General features: G+C 40.4%; 15 protein-coding genes across 15 annotated transcripts; 8 read left to right on the plus strand and 7 right to left on the minus strand. All coding sequences in view use genetic code 12, as the record gives it.

Moving 5' to 3' along the window:
• Positions 1-649: 649 nt before the first annotated feature.
• CPAR2_703720 (metallophosphoesterase family protein) lies at positions 650-1,678 on the plus strand (the record flags this gene model as incomplete). Its single annotated transcript, XM_036812152.1, has 1 exon — positions 650-1,678. The coding sequence occupies one exon, from the start codon at positions 650-652 to the stop codon at positions 1,676-1,678; it is 1,029 nt and encodes a 342-aa protein (XP_036668518.1).
• Positions 1,679-2,672: 994 nt separating this feature from the next.
• On the plus strand, positions 2,673-3,341 carry PNC1 (nicotinamidase; the record flags this gene model as incomplete). Its single annotated transcript, XM_036812153.1, has 1 exon — positions 2,673-3,341. The coding sequence occupies one exon, from the start codon at positions 2,673-2,675 to the stop codon at positions 3,339-3,341; it is 669 nt and encodes a 222-aa protein (XP_036668519.1).
• Positions 3,342-3,965, minus strand: ISY1 (Isy1p; the record flags this gene model as incomplete). The annotated part of the gene is made up of 1 exon (XM_036812154.1): positions 3,342-3,965. The coding sequence occupies one exon, from the start codon at positions 3,963-3,965 to the stop codon at positions 3,342-3,344; it is 624 nt and encodes a 207-aa protein (XP_036668520.1).
• A 66-nt stretch (positions 3,966-4,031) lies between these two features.
• On the minus strand, positions 4,032-6,059 carry ENP2 (ribosome biosynthesis protein; the record flags this gene model as incomplete). Its single annotated transcript, XM_036812155.1, has 1 exon — positions 4,032-6,059. The coding sequence occupies one exon, from the start codon at positions 6,057-6,059 to the stop codon at positions 4,032-4,034; it is 2,028 nt and encodes a 675-aa protein (XP_036668521.1).
• A 109-nt stretch (positions 6,060-6,168) lies between these two features.
• CPAR2_703760 (uncharacterized protein) lies at positions 6,169-7,143 on the minus strand (the record flags this gene model as incomplete). The annotated part of the gene is made up of 1 exon (XM_036812157.1): positions 6,169-7,143. The coding sequence occupies one exon, from the start codon at positions 7,141-7,143 to the stop codon at positions 6,169-6,171; it is 975 nt and encodes a 324-aa protein (XP_036668522.1).
• A 471-nt stretch (positions 7,144-7,614) lies between these two features.
• CPAR2_703770 (uncharacterized protein) lies at positions 7,615-8,463 on the minus strand (the record flags this gene model as incomplete). The annotated part of the gene is made up of 1 exon (XM_036812158.1): positions 7,615-8,463. The coding sequence occupies one exon, from the start codon at positions 8,461-8,463 to the stop codon at positions 7,615-7,617; it is 849 nt and encodes a 282-aa protein (XP_036668523.1).
• Positions 8,464-9,328: 865 nt separating this feature from the next.
• On the plus strand, positions 9,329-9,919 carry CPAR2_703780 (uncharacterized protein; the record flags this gene model as incomplete). The annotated part of the gene is made up of 1 exon (XM_036812159.1): positions 9,329-9,919. The coding sequence occupies one exon, from the start codon at positions 9,329-9,331 to the stop codon at positions 9,917-9,919; it is 591 nt and encodes a 196-aa protein (XP_036668524.1).
• A 370-nt stretch (positions 9,920-10,289) lies between these two features.
• On the minus strand, positions 10,290-11,690 carry ARG4 (argininosuccinate lyase; the record flags this gene model as incomplete). Its single annotated transcript, XM_036812160.1, has 1 exon — positions 10,290-11,690. The coding sequence occupies one exon, from the start codon at positions 11,688-11,690 to the stop codon at positions 10,290-10,292; it is 1,401 nt and encodes a 466-aa protein (XP_036668525.1).
• Positions 11,691-13,043: 1,353 nt separating this feature from the next.
• CPAR2_703800 (sugar porter family MFS transporter) lies at positions 13,044-14,897 on the plus strand (the record flags this gene model as incomplete). The annotated part of the gene is made up of 1 exon (XM_036812161.1): positions 13,044-14,897. One exon carries the CDS (start codon positions 13,044-13,046, stop codon positions 14,895-14,897), a length of 1,854 nt encoding a protein of 617 aa, XP_036668526.1.
• An 85-nt stretch (positions 14,898-14,982) lies between these two features.
• DED81 (asparagine--tRNA ligase) lies at positions 14,983-16,629 on the minus strand (the record flags this gene model as incomplete). Its single annotated transcript, XM_036812162.1, has 1 exon — positions 14,983-16,629. The coding sequence occupies one exon, from the start codon at positions 16,627-16,629 to the stop codon at positions 14,983-14,985; it is 1,647 nt and encodes a 548-aa protein (XP_036668527.1).
• Positions 16,630-16,853: 224 nt separating this feature from the next.
• CPAR2_703820 (proline--tRNA ligase) lies at positions 16,854-18,902 on the plus strand (the record flags this gene model as incomplete). Its single annotated transcript, XM_036812163.1, has 1 exon — positions 16,854-18,902. The coding sequence occupies one exon, from the start codon at positions 16,854-16,856 to the stop codon at positions 18,900-18,902; it is 2,049 nt and encodes a 682-aa protein (XP_036668528.1).
• Positions 18,903-18,922: 20 nt separating this feature from the next.
• On the minus strand, positions 18,923-19,861 carry CPAR2_703830 (histidinol-phosphatase; the record flags this gene model as incomplete). The annotated part of the gene is made up of 1 exon (XM_036812164.1): positions 18,923-19,861. The coding sequence occupies one exon, from the start codon at positions 19,859-19,861 to the stop codon at positions 18,923-18,925; it is 939 nt and encodes a 312-aa protein (XP_036668529.1).
• Positions 19,862-20,080: 219 nt separating this feature from the next.
• On the plus strand, positions 20,081-21,478 carry CPAR2_703840 (asparagine--tRNA ligase; the record flags this gene model as incomplete). Its single annotated transcript, XM_036812165.1, has 1 exon — positions 20,081-21,478. The coding sequence occupies one exon, from the start codon at positions 20,081-20,083 to the stop codon at positions 21,476-21,478; it is 1,398 nt and encodes a 465-aa protein (XP_036668530.1).
• Positions 21,479-21,664: 186 nt separating this feature from the next.
• Positions 21,665-21,986, plus strand: TIM9 (protein transporter; the record flags this gene model as incomplete). Its single annotated transcript, XM_036812166.1, has 2 exons — positions 21,665-21,897; positions 21,956-21,986. The coding sequence occupies 2 exons, from the start codon at positions 21,665-21,667 to the stop codon at positions 21,984-21,986; spliced, it is 264 nt and encodes an 87-aa protein (XP_036668531.1).
• Positions 21,987-22,290: 304 nt separating this feature from the next.
• On the plus strand, positions 22,291-23,898 carry CPAR2_703860 (uncharacterized protein; the record flags this gene model as incomplete). Its single annotated transcript, XM_036812168.1, has 1 exon — positions 22,291-23,898. One exon carries the CDS (start codon positions 22,291-22,293, stop codon positions 23,896-23,898), a length of 1,608 nt encoding a protein of 535 aa, XP_036668532.1.
• Positions 23,899-24,039: the final 141 nt, after the last annotated feature.

Consider the following 24,039-nt stretch of genomic DNA (forward strand, 5'->3'; position numbering starts at 1 on the left):
AGTACGACGACGTTGTTTTGGTGCCGTTTTACTGCTGGCTCTATCTACACTTTGTGTAAATTGGGATTCCCGAAAGGGAAGTAATTAACACCGATTGGGTTATAAGATGTCCTAATCGGGTATCATGCGACTAGATACCACAGGCTAGAGCTTCCACGAAATAGACATCTGGGTTTATTACCCATGGAGTGTCATTTGGCACTGTTGACGTTGCAAGAATATTACATAGTCCAAATCGTGTGCGTTGGCGACACTCACAAACTCTGAATTACAACTACACAGTATCCACATTTGGAGGTTCTTGCCAGCACAGCAGAAGATACGGATAACTTAATCTGATTAAAAATCATTTTGGTGTTTACCCCTGAATCACGGAAGAGTATAGAGGATATAAGGGTCTACAAAAAAGTTCATTTAGAGGAGGTCGACCTTAATTCGGGTGCATTCAAGAAGCATGGCAAGGCAGGGGGCGCCGAAAGTTATTTGATATGACGCCACGCCAAAAAAGAGGAAAAGGAGCATTTTCGCAGCCAGGTACGTCAACTTGTATGCAGGAACAACCGATGAGGTTATTCCAAAGCCGACTCATCAAAAACGAAATCCAACAAGTCGCTAGACCACAAACGGTTTATTCCAGCTGTGTGACATTATGAGTGAGTCGGCCCCACTACTTCACCAAGAAGGCGATGAATACGTTTCAAAACATACGAACACGCTTAACAAACGAACAAAAGTCACTCTATACACCATTGTTGGTCTATTAGGGTTGGCTACACTTTGGGTGTTTACAATTGTTCTACCTAGTTACTACATCCCCGAGGCAGTGCCACTAAAGCCGATAAAGCACATTTCTCAGTTGAATACAACCTTTGTAGCTGGTGAGGAGCAGAAACACATCAAGAGAATCATCATGATTGGCGATATCCATGGCCATTACCACGAATTTAAACAGCTATTGAAGAAGGTTAGGTACAACAAGAGAGAAGATGAACTCTTGGTACTAGGGGACTTTGTCACCAAGGGTCCTGATTCATTCAGGGTGTTGGATTATTTGATCGAGCACAAGATCGAGTGTATCGTTGGAAACCACGAGTATTACGTTCTCCAATACTATGCACTCTTTCACGCGCTTGATCAACCAAGGTTCCTTTTGAATGACGGCCAACATGTCAGCCACATTGGGACCGACGGAGTGTTTAATGATGACCCGGAATATCTCTTTGCCAAGAAGTTGCAACCACATCATGTGAAGTATATCAATCAGTGTTCTGTAATTAAGGAGCTTGGTATTGCACCGGTGGGAAAGGACGTTGCTCCCGGTGTTGCGGTACATGCTGGTATTCGACCCGATCTAAAGTTGAGCCAACAGAACCCTATTGACAATTTAGAGATGCGCTCTTTGATAGGTCCCCATTTCAATGAAACGACTTCAGATCCTGATGCTCCATTTGCCAAGAGCTGGTCAAAGGTTTACAACTCTAAACATGGGGAAGCACCTGCAAACTATGTGGTGTATTACGGACATGATGCAGGACGAGGACTCAAGTTGAAAAAGTACACAAAGGGGTTGGATTCCGGGTGTGACAAAGGAGGGAAATTGACTGCTGCTGTCATTTCATCTGGTGAAAATAAGGGAAAGCTAAAGTTGGAGGAGGAGATAGTACAAATAGATTGCTAGATGATACGGATTAGTTTGATGTTTTACACTTTAGATAGTCGGAGAAGCTCTATCTCTTCTGTAGTGAAACAAATTGAAAGTGTCATCCTTGGGTCGTTAATTCTTTACAACCAAGAAATATTCCTCCACTTATTTAAATACTAAATTCAGCCACCACACAAAACCTCAAAGCTGGAAAATGAGTGCGGGCCCCACGGGCTTAAGTTTACTCTTTCATGGCCAAAATGCGGCTAAGCAAAGCAACCTGCTGAACATCGGGCTAACCACTTTACCATGTTCCATGCACTGTTCTGGTTTTGTACAACATTTCAAGTTATTGAATGTGCTTTCTAGGATGCAATCACGGATCTCAGATTTCTTACTCGTCATCATTGAACTTGAACAATGAGGGATCGTTAGCAGTCACTAATGTTCTTTTCAGTAATGGACATGTGTGGAAGAAACTAAACGACATTATCCCGAAGGATGGAACATACAATGCCATGCTGAAAGTATTCTTTATCTGTCTAGACACGGCATGCATTTTTCTGTAAGTTGTGGAACAAACTTCAGCAACGAATAACTCTGCAATTTTCACGATTTAGAGAAGGCATTAGTGTACTGGAGCTCACCAATCTTGACTTTCAAAGTCGATGTTAGTGATGGTAGAACAGTATGTTGCCCAATCAACATAAATGTTACATTGATGAACTTCTCATTGAAAATTTCGTTGTGTCAGGTCCATGTTGATCGTAATGGCTATTCACATAAATCGGAGACTGAGTGACTCCCAGGTTGTACTTGGCAAGTGTCAAAGCGCATACTGGCAGCAAATCCGCAACAACCAACTGATGGAAAGCTTCTAGAAACTGAGGTTGCAGTATGACGCGGCCTCATTGTTTCCAAAATTGCATGATTTCACTATTTACCCCTTGGAATCTTAATCGTAGATAGTTGGCTCTTTCCGAGTAACAAAATCGGTCACTTTTTCTCCCCGAAAAGTCAATTTAACGCTATGACCAAGAGAGCTTTAGTTGTCGTTGACTTGCAAGAGGACTTTCTACCTCCTACTGGATCGCTAGCAATTGCAAATGGACGATCAATTGTTGATCCCATCGTCGAGCTAATTACTGAACCACAATTAAAACAATGGTCATTAGTTATCGCAACTCAGGACTGGCACCCATCGAATCATACGTCGTTTGCTTCGCAACATGGTGTAAAACCATTTACTGAGTTGAAGTTTAAGCATCCATCCACTGACCAAGTCAAGAAGCAGTTTGTGTGGCCAGATCATTGTGTTCAGGAAACGCCTGGTGCCGAGTTAGAGCAGAGGTTTGCAAAAGCATTTGATGCAATTGAAGGTGTACCCACAGCTAACGTCAAAAAGGGTTACTTGCAAGATCGTGAGTACTACTCGTGTTTCCAAGATACGTGGGGGTTGCATCACACAGAAATGAAGCAAACGCTCCTTGATCATGCCATTGAGGAAGTTATATTTGTTGGACTTGCTTTTGACTATTGTGTACTAAACTCCGCAATTGACTCAGCAAAACTGTTCAAGACATACGTGGCGAAGGGTTTGAGTAAGAGTGTTTCACCTGACAATGACGAAAAAACAGAGGAAATTTACCGAAATGAAGGAGTGATTGTCGTCAACGATGTATTGGATATAACGAGCTAATTATTGAACTATATTCTTCATGGTCAACCATTCTGTAATCTGCTCTTGACTAGGTAAATCACTGAGTGAAACCTTTGTACTTTCACCTTCTTCTTTTCTTAACTCTAAACCTCGCCTCAACTCGAACTCAAGAAGCTGTTTACTATCCTTCTGTTTGCCGTAATAATGATCATCCAATCTATTTTCAACAGTTTTACTCCATTCATTCCCATTCTGCTTCACAGTCTGCTTTTTCTTCTCCTCAATCATCTTCTTCACATCAGGCAATTCCTTTGCCCTGCCAAAGTATCTCCACCCGGCAACATTGATTCCGGAATTTATCATATCTTTGATATTGTGGATATAATCATTACCTCCGAGGTTCTTTATATGATGCTCCCAACTTCTCTTTTCCTTGAATAGCTGATTCAAAGCATCATTCAACTCTCGAAGACGAGCATCACTGGTTTGTGCATCATTGATTTGAGTTAATTTGGATGAAATTTCTCCTAACACGATATTTCGCCAGACTTCCGCTTGTGGGATTGATTGAACTTTCTGCACATATTTAGGTCGGTTCTGGGGATTGGTATCTAGTGCCCCTGATTCTTTACTCTTGTACTGATGAAAGTTGTTTAGCGACATTGTTGGTGATGAAAAGTTAATTCATTTTCTTTGTGTTTTAATTCTATTTTATATTACGCTTACACACTACATACCTCTAAATTGATTTTTGGAGGCAATTCTACGCCCTTCGAATCTTTGCTTGGTTCTTCCCTTATCTGTACCATTTTCATCATCCCTCTTAGGCTTGTTCTTTCTCTCCTTGCTTCTAGGGACAAAAGTAAGTTCAGCTTCTCCCTTGGCATGTCGTTGAAGTCTAGAATCATCTCTTGGTTTGCTCACTCTGTGTAAGTTCTTGACCTGAGAGCCAAACGTCTCTTTATGTTTGTTTGATTCCTTTGGCGCTTCTTTAGAGAGAATCTTCATTTCATTCTTGAATCTCTTTTCCTCTTCCTTCTTCTTCCTCAACTTGGCCAATTCTTTATCGAGTTTTGCCTTGTTTGCTTTCTTTACTTCCTCATCTTCACTTTCCTCGCTTTCAGACTCGTCGCTATCCTGTTCACTTTCAACTTCTCCATTGTCATTGAATCTCTCCTCATCTGATTCTTCTGCTGCGGTTAATCCTCTCGACCTAGTGATATCCTTCTCCGGTGCTTTCACTGGATTTAATTGTTTATATTCATGGGATTCCTCATCAACTTGGAAATCTGGGTTCTCGAACATTTCTTTAAATCTATCATCATTGATGACACTTTCTGCAGCATCACCTCCAACTTTTTCTTGCAACCTGTTTGCCAAGTTTTTGTTGACTTTGATCTTTGTATTCGTAATGGCTCCAGTTGATCTGATTCTCGATTCTCTTTCCTTTTCAATCTTCTTCCTGATATCACGCTCTCTTTGATCACGCAATGAATTGGGATTGGCAATAAGGTTGACTTTTTCATATAACTCCGTGTCAATAAAAAAACCATGCATATACGAACGCAAAACCTTTGACCCAATCAAATGACCCAAATTTAACTTACGTACATCGTCCTTGGTAATGAATCGGTAGTTGGAGTAAATAGTATCCGATGGCTTCTCCTCCAATTCTTCTGTCACATTGTCCAAGAACGAACACCATGATGGTGCAGGGCCCAAATTGGGTATGTAGTAAGTATGCATGGGCATACCTTCATTGGCCATGAAAAACATACCCGAGTTGGAAACATGGCAAACATCATTAATATCAACTGTGGGCTCCATAGACGCAAAGGGCTTAGCTGTATTTCTATCCCAAATTTTTGTAATACGCTTATCACTGGTTAAAATTGTGTCTGGTTTCAAAGTGTTTTCCAACCACACTATACTCTTTATGTCAAATCCATAACCTTGATCTTTGACTATTGATGGTTGATTTGTACGTAGATCGTAAAGCAAGGTCTTACCACTAGATGTTCCACATGCAAAATTCAATCCATCTTGACGGAAACTAACTGAAGATACTTGTATTCCAGATTCATTCAATTGCTCATCAATCCACAACTTCCCTGCTCGTGATTTTGATCTGGGATCCCAAAACTCAACCGTACCATCTTCGAGACCAGCAGATATTAGACCGTGAACTTTATTTATAGTTACCATATTGACACCTCTCTCGGTCTCCAATTGTAAAGGGTTTAAAAACCTTCCCTGTTCCAAATTTAACCTGTACAATTCATTACCCAGGGCTCCCACAAGAAGGTCACAATTTACTTCATTGTAGCATAAACTTCTACCAAATTTTGGTATTCTTGTCTTGTAGTAGATACCACCTTTGGTTTGGAATTCGATACTCCTGTCGACTTGTAAATGGACAGATTTAGTCCAATCTTGACTTAGTATGACAAAGTCAACATTTTCACAATCTGTGTGACGTTCAAACTTGAGAGACAAGTTGGCGAAATCATAAACGTGGATTTGTGGCTTGTATGTACCCGTTGCCATACAATACTGACCATCAGGGGAAACTTTAATCTTGTTTGAAGCTTCACTGAACTCGAAATCTTGAATTAATTCAATACGGTTGGAGTAGTCCAAATCTTGTTTCAAAGCCTTCTTCCGCTTCTTGGCAATCCAGTCGGGTAACGAACGAGATACATTGGATCCGGAGACTTGGTATATGGAGACGTTTCCAGCAGATGTAGATTTGAGCATCACGGGAGTGTATTTATGGTTGAGTAGAGTGTGTATTTTGAGATGAGCATTGGGAAAATTAAAAAAAAATTGCAATACAAATATATCATCACGACATGGCACATTGGCTTCAAACACTATACAAATACTTGTATTCGGAGGACTCTATGGTACAATCAGCAACAGCATCGGCAACCACTTCGAACCAAACATGATCTGGCTTGAACGTGTCCACGAAAAATTGTAATCCACTGTGAACTAGCTCATTTTTCAACACTTTTCTATTTTTATACAACAAGTCTTGAAAAAGTTTAACAAAATTGTTTATGAACCTGAGGTCGCCATAGCAAATGTCATTGGCATAGTTGACTAAACAAACCCAAAGTCTGGACGTGTCAACCGCATCGCATTGCAAATTGAGAGCTTTATTGAAAATTGCTGTTATTTGTTGCTCAATGCAAGACTTTTTGATCTGATTGTAATCCCGGCAACAGATAGGTGTGGAAAGTAGACTCGCGAGCAACAAATTAAAGAACGAAATGAACAACTTGGTTTGCATGGGGGATATCTCATTATTGAGATTTTGGCACTCCAAATCAAGATAGTGATCTATAAGCTCCAATACATGCATTTGTAGCAAGTACATTTTTTCCGGTTTCTGACTTTCATTCAACAAGTCTGATGGATTGGTAACAAACTCCTCCGGTTTGGACAATGGAGATAACTCAAACGTTTTAAACCTTGACAGTATAGGGCTTGGTAATGAATCCATGTAAAAAGAGCTGACATTATGGCTAAGCAAATAATTTGAATAAAGAAGCACAGTGATTAGTGATGTGTTTGTTTTGAGCTCGTTGTAGCTTGAGTAGACTTGATAGTCTGGTGACGATTTTAAAACCTCCAACGCGATAAGCAACTTTGTTATCGACCGACTATTGAAAAGAGTTGTTCCTTGATCCAACACTTGCAATATAAATTGCAACGACTCAGTCACAGTTAGCTTGTGATACTGTGGGGCATCCAGTTGTCTTGTATCATCTGACGCTTTTTCTCGTAATATGTCGACCCAGCTTTTACTTGCGTTAGTATCTCTTTGTGTGGTCATTGGTGTTGAAATTTGTTGTGTGAAATGTCGAGTATGTTTGTCTGTTGAATTGTGTTGTTGTTCCTTAAAGTTCAAATGTAGTTGAATGCTGCTGTTACGAAGATGGCTACCGATTATTGTTGCATTTCAGTACCCCCTTTTTAGACTTGTTTGACGTTGGAGTAAGTGGTTAACCTCATACGTGTCAGTCATGTGGGTTCAGTTTTTGCAACAAAAATTCGGAGAAATTGAACCACAACAATCTAAAATGTCGCGAATGGACATGTCGAAAAAAACTCAGAAATGACATTCATGAATATGGCTTTGAACACCCCAATCCTTTTGAATATACCTACAGGAAAAGAGGCTCTAAGTTTTCCTTTATTTTCTAGTTCTAATTATACAGGTTAATGTAAAATTCTTACCACCATGCAGTTCGGAGTTCTATGATTTTCAGATGCTTCCAACGTCCAATCATTAGATAATTGTTCCCTAAGTTATTCTTATCTTCCCCTCAATACAAGTGACGGCATCTCCCCCTACTAAAACCTTCTTATTTGATATTGTCAATTTAAGCGCACCTTCACGATTGACAACGCTCCCCTGTGAAGACTTCAATATCTTGTCTTCATTTGTATGTGACCTGATAAATGCAGCAACAGCACCATTGCCGCTTCCACAAACCGGATCCTCGTCAACGCCACAAGCTGGTGCGAATGACCGGACTTCAATGTGATCATCTGACCAATTTCCGTAAATGGATACCCCTGTAGCCTTTAGTTCGTTATTATGCTTTGCCAATTGAGGAAATGCTGGTTCTGCAGACAAGACTGTTTTAGCGTCAGCGACGCGTGCAATTATCCAACGAGCACCTACATCAACAAGGGCAGGTCTCAAATTCTTATCAATCGCACATCCTAAATCGGTCTCAAGCGAATTAATTTGGGTATCACTAAGTGGTGTAATAACTGGGTCTGGTAACTCGAATGAGGTAGAGACCCCAGGCACAATTGTCAACTTAACCAAACCTGCTCCACATTCTTGAACAACCACTCCATCTTTCGCAGATATCAATCCGGATTCAAGCAAAGCATGACATGTACCAATAGTCGGATGTCCTGCAAATGGCAATTCACTTTGAGGCGTAAATATACGCACGTAGTAGTCAGCTTTGTCGCTGGTTGCTGGGAACACGAACGTTGTCTCTGAAAGATTTGTCCAATTGGCTATTGTTTGCATTTGCTCGGTAGATAACCCATTGGCATCCATAATTACGGCCACTGGGTTGCCTTTGAATGGTTTGGAAGTGAACACGTCCACTTGTTTGAACGCTGACGACATGTTGATGTGGGGTACAACTGCAAGGCTAAATGACTAATCTGTGAAAAAAGAAAGTTGAAATATAAAATTAAAAAAATAAGGAATCATTCTAAACTTCTCTATAGCTCAAGCACAACGTGATTGTGATTTGTCACCGTCCGCAGTAACTTCGGCTATGCCTTTCGCCTGAGTATACAGCTAAATGGTGTTTTCTAAACATTTTTCCTGGTATCTATGAGTCTTCCATGCAAATGTGATCAATTATTATTACTGTTTTCATAATACGTCAGGGATATTATAACTATCTTTGGGGATAAAAGGTATGTAAGACGAGTATTAGAGAGAGCCACGTACAGCCGAAAGGAAGTGTTGATGATCTCGTGCACTGGCAAAGGTTGAGCCCAGATGAGTGTCATGTGAATGTGGAACCTTATCGTATGCCTTCTTCATGGTGGATTTTCGCTATCGGGTTGTTGCGGGCTACCAGCAAATGCTTATATGTCGCTATCATATAACATTTTTAGGGTCAATTATACTTCCGTTTAGTGACTTTATATGCAAGGGGACGCACCCAAATGCAATTTTAAAAATGAGTCCGCATGATGATGGATCAGTCTAGAACTAATAACGGTTGAGGCGTCCAAACCAAAGTGAGGAAGCTACTAGGCTCCCTACATATGGCTACAGGTAGATGCCCTTATTGAGAGTCCTATTTCTAATAACGATTCGGAAAAATGTCGACAAAAGAAACGAAGGTTTTTACTGCAAGAAATGTTAATTTGTGCTATAAAGAAATGATAAACTTGCAAGTTTTGCAAGGGTATAAAGACGGTCTATTTCCGCTTCTCAGCTTCAGAGGTATATTGTATCGATCAGTATATACAAAATGACTCAATCAGATGCCACCCGGTTCATTAAAGGTCAAACCCAAGCCAACTCTAGCCCAAATTATCAGTATGGCAACAATCATCGAAGGTCAGATTCCATAGACTTTGGTAGACGTGGGAGTGCCATATCAACCTTATCTTTGCAGCATTCTATCGCAAGTAATACAAACACACCACCCACCTCGCCCCAAAATCAGTATAGACAACACTTTGCAAAGCAGAGAAGATCATTAGAACATTTACAAAACCCCTTAGATTTGGTTCCTGAATCACAAACAATTGATTTAGACAAAATTACTCGAGAGTATAACAAGCAGCAAAGGCCGCTTAACGAGGCAGAAATTAACTGGTGCCATTTTTTGAAGGAAATGCCTGTTGAGAACCCATGGAGATCCAATGAATCCAATGTCAATCTACCGGAAACTTCGGAAAAGTTATTGAACAAGTACAATTCTGATTACAATGTTGTGAGTGAAGAAGCAAATGTCAAGGAAACAGCCCTAAGAAGAGCTTTGGGCCGTTTCAAAAATTCTAGCAGAACATTGGCAAAAGTTAAAGCAGCTTCTAATAGAGAGGAACGCAGTCATTGAACTGGTATTGATAATGTGTTTAAAAGTATATAGTTTAATTTAATGTGTCGAGGCGGTTGTGTTTTTACACAATCTCAGGTTTGTTAATTCTTAATTCTCTTTTAAGCCACCACGCATACCAGATTTGATTGTAAAACCGTTATTGTGAAACAATGGAACAATCGGTTGAAAATGAGAGAAAGAAATGTTCTAGACTGTTCTTTTCGAAAGACCCTTTTAAGACAAGGCGGAGGGGGGGTGGGGGTTGGAATACTCACTTAAAACAACAATACGCAATCTATTATCTGATTCCAATGAGATTTTACTTGTTGTTCCAAACCGTACTTTCCGAATGCTATCACAATAAACCGAGGATAACACAAGGAGCGGATTAGTTTAACTGGGATTTTAAGTTCTTTAACTGAGCCAAAACAGCCGACTTGGCTGTACCACCAATAGCGTCTCTTCTCTCGACACTAACCTCAAAGTCGAAAGTGTCCATGACATCCTTTTCAAATCGTTCATCGATTTCCTTTAGCTGCTTAAAGGATAATTTGTCAATTCCAGACAAGTTCTCTTCTTCAGCCTTTCTGACACACTCACCAGATATATGGTGTGTTTCCCTGAATGGAACTCCTTTTCTCACTAGGTAATCCGCCAAGTCAGTTGCCAACATGTCCATGGTCAAAGCTCCCTCCATATTGGACTTGTTTATTTGCAAAGTACTGATGACGCCAGTGGCTATCAATATTGAATGCTCAACTGTAGTCAAGGCGTCAAACAAAGGCTCCTTGTCCTCTTGCATATCCTTGTTGTACGTGGAAGGGATCGATTTAATTGACATCAAGAATCCCGACAACTCACCAAAGACTCTCCCACTTTTACCACGTAACAACTCCAATGAATCTGGGTTCTTTTTCTGTGGCATCAATGAAGACCCAGTAGAGTAGGCATCAGCCAATTTTATGAAACCAAATTCAGCACTCGAGTAAATAATCAAATCCTCAGCAAAACGTGAAATATGGTTCATGAATAATGTCCCCCAAAACAATGTCTCAACAACAAAATCTCGATCACTAACAGCTGTCAATGAGTTTCCAATGACACTTTCGAATCCCAACCCTTTGGCCAAAAAAGAACGATCAATGCCGTAAGGGTGACCAGCCAATGCACCCGAACCTAATGGCGATTGATTGACACGTTCGATAATTTGTTGCAATCTTTTGTAATCCTCAGTAAAGTAAGTGGCATACGAGCTCAACCAGTGTGCCCACCTAATCGGCTGGGCCCTTTGTAAATGGGTATATCCAGGCATTAAAACATCGATTTCATTCTCAGATCTTGTCAAAATAGTTTCGATAAATACCTTCACTTTCAAACTCAAATCTTTCAAAGCTTCGCGAACAAAAATTCTCATATCAGTGGCGACTTGATCATTCCTAGACCTCCCAGTGTGCACCTTACCGGCAATATGTTTGCCAATAATCTCACCCAATCTTCTTTCGTTTGCAGTATGGATATCTTCATCTCCTGGTTTTTCGACAAACTTGTCTTCTTTCCATTCCCTCCGGATCACTTCCAACCCTTCGTGGATCTTTACCAACTCGTCCTCCGTAATCAACCCCAACTTGTTTAATCCCAGAGTGTACACCTTCGTTCCAGTGAGATCAGCATCGTACATAATTTTATCATAAGGCAAACTAGCATTGTACAAATCCATCAATGGATCAGTTGCGCCGGTGAATCTTCCACCCCAAAGTTTATTTTCGCTTGGTTGTGCTTGGTCTGTCATTTGTTTCTTGTTGATTGAGAAGTGACTCTTCCAGAATGAAGCTTTTCCAAAAAGATATAAAAAAATTTTTCATCGCGGCTAAGCACTGGTAGTGTTACCCAATTGGGATGTGAGTCATTTTACACGACCACCTAAGAAAACGCAACCCAATGTGTCAGCTAAGAGTCAAGATATTTGTTTTTGATTCTTGTGTGAGGTTTCCCTGGTAAAAGGGCTTTTGCTATTCCTTTACTAAAGAGGGTAATCTCTTTGAGGCACACATTTGTGCCACAACAGAATTTCACTTACAATTTGCAATAGAATGATTGGAATTTCAACTTTATGAGTGGCCTCTATGGTGCATTTGATGAAATCGTACATCTCTTGTTCGTAATTTAGCACAGCCCCGTAGGGGGGCATCAGATAAGAGTTCCTACTCACCCACTATCCTCCCCGCACTCCCAACCTTCTGTTCCTCCGAGTTTGGTTGAATTTGCCTCTTTACACGTGATAAAATTTCTTGGCGAACATTGTTTGCCCAAACTTGAACAAAAGCTTATGGCCATTTAAAGAATTGGTTTAGTTAACAAGTAAATTTCTAGCTTACACAACTACGTCATTCCTACGTCCGCTTTAAGCAGTAGTTTTCTTGTCCATTTATAAGTACTATTCTTCCGAGAAATTTGTAGGAAAAACCTTAATCCGAAAGCTTTTTAACATCGTTGAAGGCTTTGAAAAAATTAGGCTCACTCTCTTTGGAATCAACACATGAGGCATAATGCCACTTGTTTCCATGCCACAACCACTGACTACCTTTTCATTAATAAAGGGGGTTTATTGGCCACTTCTCGGAAAGCCACAATCCACTCCGTACGGCAATTTTCATTTCCCGTAAGCCAAGCAAGTACACGTCAAACTTTTCTTGGATGCGAAGGGAAAATATTTCTTGGTAGCAATATCCTTTTCACTTTTTCTACTTCTTCTTTTGGCTGCAATGAAAACTCAGTCGTGCATTTAAACTTTGTTTTTGTTTTTTTGCAACTTTGCATTTGTTGTTAAGAAAGGTCATTCACACAAAATCTTGGTATATTTTTCAATTCCGCGTGGGGTTTGTTTCGAGTAGCCATTCTATTGTTGTTTTAGGCATGAGCGAATTCTAGATGCGAAACGTGTAAGTTATTGCGTAAACTCTATTGTAAGCCACTAATGTGACGAATTCGCTCACTTTTCTTAGTTAAAGCTTATTGGTGTGGGGAAGATATCAGTAAAAGCAACAAAAAAGGCAATTCTGTGTTGTTTCCACTGAAATATAAATACCTGCAATGGAACCCTACCGTGTGTGATTCCAGTGCGCGATACTCACCAGAATTAATAATGCCCATTAAAGAACTTGACTCAATTTCAAAAAATTCGGCAGACTCGCTCAACAATGACAACAAGAGTTCCGAAGACTTGACTTCGAAGGAGTCACACGAAGCCGAACACGGAAATGTTCTCTCACGATACACTGAACAACAAGTTATGGAGATGGGTAGAAATTACGCAAAGGAACACGATTTAGATCCAGAATTGTTTGCCAACGCAGCTGCTGTGGCAAGATCTCCGGCTGGATTTGCAGACATGTCGTTTCTCTCTGAGAAGGAAAAAGATGCTCTACAAGTAGAAGCAACAAAAAAGTGGCACATACCTAAAAAATTGGTTGCCGTTATTGCACTTGGTTCGATGGCTGCTGCTGTACAAGGCATGGACCAAACCGTCATCAATGGTGCAACATTATTCTATCCCCGTGCTTTTGGAATTACTGAAATGAAAGATGCAGATTTGATTGAAGGTTTGGTCAATGGTGCACCTTATTTGTGCGCATCCTGTATTGCTTGTTGGATGTCAGATTTTTGGAACAGACATTTGGGAAGAAAATGGGTTATTTTCTGGACGTGTTTTATTTCTGCTATTACATGCGTGTGGCAAGGGTTTGTCAATAATTGGTGGCATTTATTTATTTCACGTTTCTTTTTGGGGTTCGGAGTGGGTATCAAGTCTGCTACAGTTCCTCCGTATGCCGCAGAGTGTGCTCCAAAACATATCAGGGGTGCCTTGGTCATGTTGTGGCAATTTTTCACTGCCGTGGGTATCATGTTTGGATATGTTGCTGCTTTGGCTTTCTATTATGTACCAAATAGAGGTTTTAGTACTGGGTTAAACTGGCGGTTGATGTTGGGAAGTGCTTGTATTCCTGCATTTATTGTCTTGTTTCAAGTGCCTTATGTTCCTGAATCACCTCGTTGGTTAATGGGAAAAGGAAGACACAAGGAAGCGTTTGAATCGTTGAGGGTGTTGCGTTTTGACGAGATTTCAGCAGCAAGGGACTGCTTCTATCAATATGTGTTGTTGAAGGAAGAGGGTACGTACAGGATCCCCACCTGGAAAAGAGTTATTGAAATGTTCACCATTAGAAGAAATAGAAACGGTGCCATTGCATCTTGGATCGTCATGTTCATGCAACAATTTTGTGGGATTAATGTTATTGCCTACTATTCATCGTCCATTTTTATTGAAGCCGACTTGAGTGAGGTCAAAGCCATGTTGGCATCATGGGGTTTTGGTATGATTAATTTCATTTTTGCAATTCCAGCTTTCTTAACCATTGACAGATTCGGAAGGAGAAACTTGTTGCTTTTTGCATTTCCCATAATGTCGGCTTTCTTGTTGATTGCAGGGTTTGGGTTTTTGATTGATGACACTAATGGCAAGCTAGGTATGGTTACCACAGGTATTTATTTATTTGCGTGTGTTTATTCCTCATCAGAAGGGCCAGTTCCATTTACCTATTCCGCCGAGGCTTTCCCATTGTATATCAGAGACTTGGGTATGGCTTGGGCCACTGCAACATGTTGGTTCTTTAATTTCTTGTTGGCATTCACATGGCCACGGTTGCAAAATGAGTTTACGCCTACAGGGGCATTTGGGTTCTATGCCGCCTGGAACATTATCGGCTTCTTCATGGTGCTTTGGTTCCTACCTGAAACAAAAGGTTTGACGTTGGAGGAGTTGGATCATGTGTTTTCAGTGTCGGCAACAAAACACGCCGCATACCAGACAAAGAAATTATGGAGAAATGTTCAAGTTCATGTTTTACGTAAAGACATTGAACCTTTACCTCCATTATACAAGTCGGCAGCTATCAGTCCAACGTTTGAAGAAAAGGCTGAAATTGTCCATGCCGAATAAGCGATTCGCAATGTTAACGTGCTTTCATTTTGTTTATTAATTGATGATATCTTACGCTATGCTCCAGTCCAACTATGTAACTCTTCTATGGCTTGCATCTACCAGTAAATCTTGGATACAAAGAGCAATCCCTAACTGTAAATCTATCACAAAGCCAAGCCAAGATTCTTTCAGTACCGAGACCATAACCACCGTGCTCACATGTACCATAACGACGTTGATCCAAGAACCAATAATAAGCGGAAGGATCAATGTTTTCTCTCTTAAACCCAGCCAATAACTCGTCATAATCCACAGTTCTCATACTACCTCCTGTAATTTCACCAACATTTGGCATCAAAACGTCAACAGATTCAGTCACCCTTGGGTCATCTTGACATTTTTGCATGTAAAAAGATTTAATCTCTACTGGGAACCTGGTTAACAATATAGGTTGGTTGATTGTATCAACCATTTTTCTTTCTTGAGCTTCGGCAATATCATCACCAAACGAGTAAGGCTTTCCTTCGTCGTTCAAGACACCTCTTTCATTTAACCAGTCCAAAGCTTCAACGTACTCCATTCTTTTGAAGGGCAATTTTGGAGCTTCAAACTTGGGGTTCAATTGCTTGACCAATTCACCAGCTACTGGATCCTCCAATACGCTTTGCACTGTTTTTGAGATCAATTTTTCTAAGTGGTTCAACAAGTCATCGAAAGTAAGAAACGCCAATTCTGCCTCGATGTGTGTATACTCACTCAAGTGTCTTCTGGTGTGCGACTTTTCAGCCCTAAATGATTCTTGGACACAATATACATCACCCAACGCTGGCAAACAAGTTTCCAAATACAATTGCGACGATTGCGTCAAGTAAGCCTCTTCTCCGTAATAGTTCATTTTGAACAAAGTCGACCCACCTTCCACTTGTGTTTGAACCATACAAGGTGGGGTAACCTCTAACAACCCTTCTTCTCTATAAAACTCTCTAATTGCGTGCAAGAATGCGGCTCTAACCCTCATCACTGCCGAAATGCTTTCTCCTCTTAAAGTCAAATGACGTTGATCCAACAACAATGAAGGATCAGCACCTTCTTGGATTTTGTTTGTGAATGCGTCTTCACCACTTGGGGCCAAACCAACAATTTCGTAGTAATCAGCCTTCAATTCAACACCCCCTGGTGCAGTTTTCCCCTCTGGTAACTTGGAAACGACACCTTTGATCAGAACCGTTGATTCAATAGTCAATTCCTGAGTTTGTCTTGCCTTGGCCAATTCTCCTGTCAAAACACATTGCAAGAATCCCGTACCATCTCTCAACGTTATAAAAGCTAAGCCCTTTTGTACTCTCAAACGGTGTACCCATCCATTGACTTGTACCCTTGTTCCAATACTGTCTTGAATTGATCTCAATTTGATCTTTTTTGCAGCTGGCAAGGACTTGTCCTCTTCAATTGAGGTCAAGTCTAAATCAGCAACCTTTGGCATTGACTCCTTCTCAGTCTGAAGTTTGGATTGTTTTTCAGCTTTCTTTTTTAAACCCTCAGCACCCTTTTTAGCCTTTTTCAATGCTGAGGGTGATATCTCTGTGTACGCAAATTTAGTCTTGTCTTCATCAGTTTCCTTGTAAACAAAAATTTTTGCTTCTGGGTTGATAAACAAAGCGTATGCTGATGTTGCATATGGCTGTGACTCTGATCCGGAGTGATCAGCAGAATCTACTCCGCTCTTTTCGTTGACGTAAGTAGTTGACATTGTAGATGTTCGAAATAATGAAAAGTGTAAGTAGCTGGGTGAAAAATTCTGACTCAACTTTTTTTTTTTTTTCCTTCTCTCTATGTCAATTCAATATACTCGAGAATGGGTTGAAAAAAAAAAAAAAAAAAGAGAGTAAAAATTTTGAAAAATCTTACGAAGAATCAATCTGGCTTCGAAGTCAACCCCATTTTGTACAAAGCATACACACACACGCGCACACCATGGCTTTAGCTCAGTCCTTAGCTTCTTTATCATTAGCCGTATCAGGTGAGAGTGCTAATGCATTAACTACCAAAACATTGGTATTCAAACCAAAGACCGCTAAAACAGCGACACCAGTTCCTGTATTGGTCTTTGCACTTCAATCTACAGTCACTCCCACCCCAACCATTGCCAAATCTGCTAATGTCAAAGAACCAAGATTAGCAAAGGACGATCTTGTGCAAGAATTTTTCAAGACTTCCGCTAAAGAAGTGTCCATCGCCAACTTGTCTCAAAATTTGGCGGGGAAGATCAAAATCATTCTTGATAATAATATTCTCAGTGCCGCAGAGAAAGATGAGACCTTGAAGTTGACGACTGAAACCGAAGCTGTTTGTTTATCTGCAAAAATAGTTTTAGAGTTTTTGAAGTCCACAGGGATTGAACTTGTTGAGACTGATTTTGCTGCAGAGCCAGTCGCTACAGTCCCTTCGAAAGATAAGAAACCAGCACCAGCAAAGAAAGATGATGCAAAAATTGAAGATGCCAAATTGATCGGTATTACCATTGACAAGGAAAAGGATTTTTCCAACTGGTATACACAAGTAGTGGTAAAGAGTGAAATGTTGGACTATTACGATGTTTCCGGTTGTTATATACTCAGACCAAACTCCTACGCCGTTTGGGAAACTATTCAAGATTGGTTCAACCAGAAGATTAGATCATTGGGAGTTCAGAATGCTTACTTTCCAATGTTTGTTTCGCAAAGAGTTTTGGAGAAGGAAAAGGATCATATTGAAGGATTTGCTCCTGAAGTGGCATGGGTCACCAAGGCCGGAAATTCTGAATTGGACGAACACATTGCTATCAGACCAACATCTGAGACAGTAATGTACCCATACTATGCAAAATGGATCAGGTCACACCGTGATTTGCCATTAAAGTTGAACCAATGGAATTCTGTTGTTCGTTGGGAATTTAAGCACCCTCAACCATTCTTGAGAACCAGAGAGTTTTTATGGCAAGAGGGCCACACTGCCCATTTGACAAAAGAGTCAGCAGCTGAAGAAGTTTTGCAAATATTGGACTACTATGCTGCTATTTATGAGGAGTTGTTGGCTGTTCCAGTTGTCAAAGGTAGAAAAACTGAGAATGAAAAGTTTGCGGGTGGTGATTATACAACCACTGTCGAAGGTTTTATCGCAGCTACTGGTAGAGGTATACAAGGTGGTACTTCGCATCATTTAGGTCAGAATTTCTCGAAAATGTTCAACATTTCTGTCGAAAATCCAGACGGAGCTGATAAAGAACGGTTGTTTGCTTATCAAAACTCATGGGGATTGTCCACTAGAGTAATCGGTGTTATGGTTATGACTCACTCGGATAATAAAGGGTTGGTTTTACCTCCAAGAGTAGCCCAAACTCAAGCTGTTGTTATCCCTGTAGGAATCACCGCCAAAACAGGTGAAGACCAAAGAAAACAAATCAATGATGGTGCTGAAGAAATTGAACATAGATTAAAGAAAGCTGGTATTAAAGCCACCGGTGATTACAGAGACTCTTATAATCCAGGTTGGAAGTTTGCTGATTGGGAATTGAAGGGTGTTCCACTTCGATTGGAATTTGGACCTAAGGATTTGGAGTCCAAGCAAGTCACTGTCGTTAGAAGAAACGATGGTCAAAAATACACTGTCAAATTGGACGAGTTGGAAAAACGTATTCCAGAATTGTTGGACGAGATGCATGACGCTTTGTTGGGTAAAGCCAGGAAAGATTTTGATGAACATAGAGTATTGGTTGAAAATTGGAAGGATTTTGTCCCAACTTTGAACAAAAAGAATGTTATTTTAGCTCCATGGTGTGGTGATGCTGATTGTGAAGATGACATTAAAGATTCATCGGCAAAGAATGATGATGGTGAGGATGGTGATGTGGATGAAAAGGCTCCATCGATGGGAGCCAAATCATTATGTATCCCATTCGAACAACCAAATTTGAAACCTGATCAAAAATGTGTCAAGTGTGATAGAAAGGCTGTTACGTACTGTATGTTTGGTAGATCTTACTAGATTACAATTTATGATTATTATTACACACTCCAAAATTTAGATGTCTCTATATCCTCTATATCATCGGCAACTGTAACGACCTCTCCATCTTTCACATCAAGGTGGTATAATTTTGAAACGTCATGGTCTTTGAGGTATTGTAGCGTTTTTTTGTAATTGAGACCAATTTGGTTTATTGAGTGGGCATCATCAGATAGGCAAAATCGACCACCACCATACTCGATAACAGCTTGCACGAGGTCACTCTTTGGATAAGGACAATCCCAGCCTTTTCTAATGGCTGCCGAATTGAGCTCAAACATTGCGCCGTAACTACCGGCTTTTTCAATAGTGGAGATTATCACTTCCCAAACCTCGGGCCAGTCAGTTTGAATCCTTATATCTTTGGTAAGTTTGTTTGTTGACTCATCGAAATCATCCTCAGGTTGACAGAGACGAATTAAATCGAAATGACCAATCACTTGTGGCTTTAAGTCAATCACCTTAGACACCAATTCGAAATAGTCTTTGTATAAAGATCTCGTCAAACCGCCTTTACTTGCTGCTTTTGCCTTTACCCATAACTCTTTGGAAAAATCTATAGGTATCCCATGTACGTAATGCACCGACCCAACGCTCATTTGTATCAGTGGGTTCTGGAGTATATCAGCGGAGTAGCCCACGTGGGCCTCATCAATTCCCTCGACCTCGAATCCGATAATGATTTTAATCTTATCTTGGTACTTTGACTGCACCTTCTTTGCGTGTACCAAGTACTTGCTGAAATCATCCACTAATTCTTTAATTCCGTAGCCCTTTTCTTTTTCCTCTGGATATAGGTAAGCCTGGTCTAATCTTGGCATGTGCTCTGTGAGACAAAGAACCTCAAAACCACGATCAATGTAGCTTTGGACCATATGTTCTAAAGGATCATGAGCATGCGAAATGTAATCACCACTATGTGAATGGTGTGAGTGCATTACGGATAAGAGCAGCAGTTAACAGCCAGGCAAAAAAAAAGCTGGTTTTCGAAGCGAGTTGACGGGGGGGAACGTGGTGGTGGGCCCCTTCCATATATATATATATATATATGTACCTCATTGTGTCAAGACTATTTTTAGCAGGAAGTACATTTTTCATTCGCGGAAAAGTTTACTGCATTCGTTTCAAACGAAACGGAAAAAGGAATAAATTACTCAATGATTAGAGCAATATCCGCTGGATTGAAGCCGTATGTGATAAGGCGACGTTTATACAGTAAAGGGGCTCTATCACCCACAGTCAAAGAGCAGTTATTGGATCCCCCACAAATTGGATCAATTTTTGAAGTGCGTGGGTTTGTCAAGAGTATACGAAATTCGAAAAATGTTGGGTTTGTAGATATATCGGACGGTACAACTTCAAAGATAATCAATGTTGTTTTACTTGGCAAAAATCAACCAAAACTCCAAGTTGGTGAGAGTGTTTGCATCAAGGGCGAATGGAATATAAGTAAGGGAAAAGGTCAAGAGACGGAGCTCAAGTATGATCCAACTGACCCTAATCATGCCTACGAAATCATAGGCACGGTGCCAGATGATTATCCTTTGCAAAAGAAGGCAACATCGATGTCTTTTTTAAGGACTTTACCTTCATTGAAGCACAGAGCCTCAACGATTGCGTCATTTTACAGACTTCGATCATTTCTTGAATCTCAAATGATGGATTTTTTCAATAGCCATAGCTTTACCAAAGTGAGTCCTCCAATTATTACAAGCTCAGATTGCGAGGGAGCGGGTGAGACATTTGAGATCAAACAGTCTGAGGAATTTTTTGAAAAGAAAGCGTGTTTGACAGTGTCCACTCAGTTGCATTTAGAGGCTATTGCATTGGCTCTTAATAGAGCTTGGACATTGACTCCTTGCTTTCGTGCGGAAGAGTCTAAAACTTCCCGACATTTGAGTGAATTTTGGATGTTGGAGGCAGAAATTTCGTATTTGGATGATTTGGAGCCATTGTTGAACTTTACAGAAGAAATGGTCAAATATGCAACAAGTAGACTAGTAGAGAGGAAAGAAGAATATCTTGAGGGAACGTACTTGGATAGAGAGACTATAGAGTCCAGGTGGAGGCACATTCTTGGTGATTGGCGACGTTTGACATACGTCGAAGCACTTGATGAGTTGAGGCGCAAAGGCATAAATCTAACTTTTGGCGACTCGTTAAATTTGGACCACGAGAGGGTATTGGCTGAGAATGGTCCTGTTTTTGTTACTGACTATCCAACTTCAATGAAGCCGTTCTACATGAGGAAGTCGCTAACTTTCAATGAAGATAAACCAACTGTAGCATGCTTTGATTTGTTGTTGCCTCAGTTTGGTGAACTTGTTGGTGGATCTTTGAGAGAACACGGCCACGACACACTTTTGGAGTCTATGGAGAGCAACACAATGAACCTAGATGATATGGAGTGGTACACCATTTTGCGGAAATGTGGAACCATTCCTCACGGTGGATTTGGTATGGGTTGGGAAAGGTTTGTGACCTACTTATCGGGACACGACAATATTAGAGACACAGTTCCATTTCCAAGAGCCCCAGGTCTTTGTAAAGCGTAGAGAAGTCGAACTTGTATATACATTACACACAATGGCTAATCTTTGTACATACTGTACTACTCCACGACGACCAAACGAAAAAAAAAAATTTTTCAATCATTGCTAAAGACCAATCCTTTTTTGCCATTGCAACAACATACAACTTTATACTCACCACATACACATACGCTAAATCAAAGATACATAATGGATCAGTTAAATGTCAAGGAACAACAAGAGTTTCAACAAATTGTTGAACAAAAGCAAATGAAGGATTTCATGAACTTATACTCAAACTTGGTCTCAAGATGTTTCGAAGATTGCGTTAACGACTTTACATCCAATAACTTGACTTCAAAAGAGACAAGCTGTATTGCCAAATGTTCGGAAAAGTTTTTGAAGCATAGTGAACGTGTTGGTCAAAGATTTCAAGAACAAAAGTATGTATTTGAAACTGTGATGATGATGTTTGATGATGTAATACTAACTTATCTTTAGTGCTTTATTAATGCAACAAGGACAGAAATAGAGTCATTTTGAGTGAGACTAAAGCTGTCAGTCTTCAATACGAATCCTGGCTTATTAGTACGGGTTAATTGACGTTGGTGCAGCTTGACTCGACATCTGTATATATAATAACACGACTTTTACTAGAGACAACATCTGTAGAATGGGCTCTGATATACAACTCTATTCACTCGACACCAGCTGGCATTGAACGGAAGTTGTATCGAATGCCTCATTCAAAAAGTTGAGGTCTTTTTATACCAAAACTAAAGCAAGAAAAAACAATCACTGACAATGACAACAACAACAACAACATACCAATAGGAATGTCGGAGCAAGTCAAGATCAACCCAGACCTACTGATCATCCTAGTGGGATCCGTTATCAACAAGTTTATAAGCGAATATGAAGGTGATCTACCTGACAACAGGGCGTCGATACCAGTTGAAGACTTTATCACTCAATTGAACAACACCACACGCAAGTATACACAGGATTTCCCAAATGACGAGATAAACTTTCCCTACATTGATATCAAACTACTATCATTTATCATAAATAGGACTTTGTACTTTAAATTTGTGAGCGTCGTTAATGATCAGGTGATGGTTGAAGTTGGGGACAAGTATGAAAATTATCTAAAGAACATTGTTGCTACATCGACATTTCGTTACTCAAAATTTTTACTTAATGGCGCAAAGCTGTTGTACAAATCGGAGCAAGAAAGTGCAAAGGCAAGTGAAGAGGTTATAGAGACTACAGAAGAGGTGAGGGATGAGGAGCCGGCTGAGCCCGCCATTGCAACTGCACCTGAGGAGGAAGATAAAGAGAAGGCAGAGCCGCTAAAAAAGAAAGAGGAGGCAGAGCCGCTGAAAAAGAAAGAGGACGAAGTTGCTGATCCTAACCAGTCAGTTGGCGATAATGAGGAAGACAAAGTTGATACTCCCGCTCAAGAAGGTGTGGAGTTGGCAAGCCCCGAAATTGAGGAATTGTCACAAGTAGAGGGTGATACTTCTCAGACGGCAGAGATCGAACAGAAAGAAAGCGTCGAGGAAGTTGTCGCAGATGATGTTGACAAAGAGTCTGATGTGCCGCATGAACCAAGTATGCAGAATGAAGAGAAGAGTGAAGATGTTGTTGAGAAGGAAATTCAGGAACTGGTTCCAAAGGAGGATGACACTGAGCAGCAAGAGATTGTGGAGCAAGAGGAAGCAGCAAAAGAGGAGCCTACTGAACCTTTACAAGAGGGTGTGAAATCCAAAGCAGAACAAGTTGTACCAAAGAGTCCTTCGCCGTTTCAGGAAGTGGTGCTTTCAGACGTGGACAAAAGGGATTCGGAGACTAAGGAAATTTCAGACACTCAAAATGAGGAGCCAACCACGGCACATGAGATATCTGAGCAGAATATTGAACAGTCATCCCCGCTTCTCGACGAAGCTACCGTCGAAGTTTCCTCCCCCACGCTGGAGTCACCTAAAAATCAAGAGCCCAAAGAAAAGTCCGTCGAAGTTGTTCCACCTGGATCCAAACCAGATTCATCTTCACGCAAGAGACCGAGATCTCGCTCACCTGCACCTGCTCAACATCATAAGAGGTTCCAAAACATTGCCGTCAATCTATTAAATTCCATTCAAGAGCATCGCTTCTCATCACCGTTTTTGCAAGCTGTCAATCCAAAAGATGCGCCAAACTATTATGAAATGATTTACGAACCAAAAGATTTGAAGGGTATTATGAAAGCACTTAAGTCGAAAAAAGAACCACCTGTGTATCTGCTGATTAAAGAACTAGAGAGAGACGTGATGTTGATGTTTGCCAATTGTATTATGTACAACCGACTGGATGAGGATTTAGTGGAGCTTACAAGAACAATGAAGAGGGATGTGGGTGATATGTTCAAAATGTTTAAAGAAGCTGAACTGGAAATGAAATAGAGTATAGTGTTGTTAGTGTATTAAATGCGCAATTTTTCAAAAAAAGGAACTTTTTTTTTTTCCGTTTCTTATTTTTTTTTCGGGTAAATTTTTTTCAGGATTTTTCAACATTTGGACTCGAATAGCAAATACATAGCTGGC

Source organism: Candida parapsilosis, contig 006110 (assembly GCF_000182765.1).
Source record: "Candida parapsilosis strain CDC317 annotated contig 006110".
Classification (NCBI taxonomy): Eukaryota; Fungi; Ascomycota; class Pichiomycetes; order Serinales; family Debaryomycetaceae; genus Lodderomyces; species Lodderomyces parapsilosis.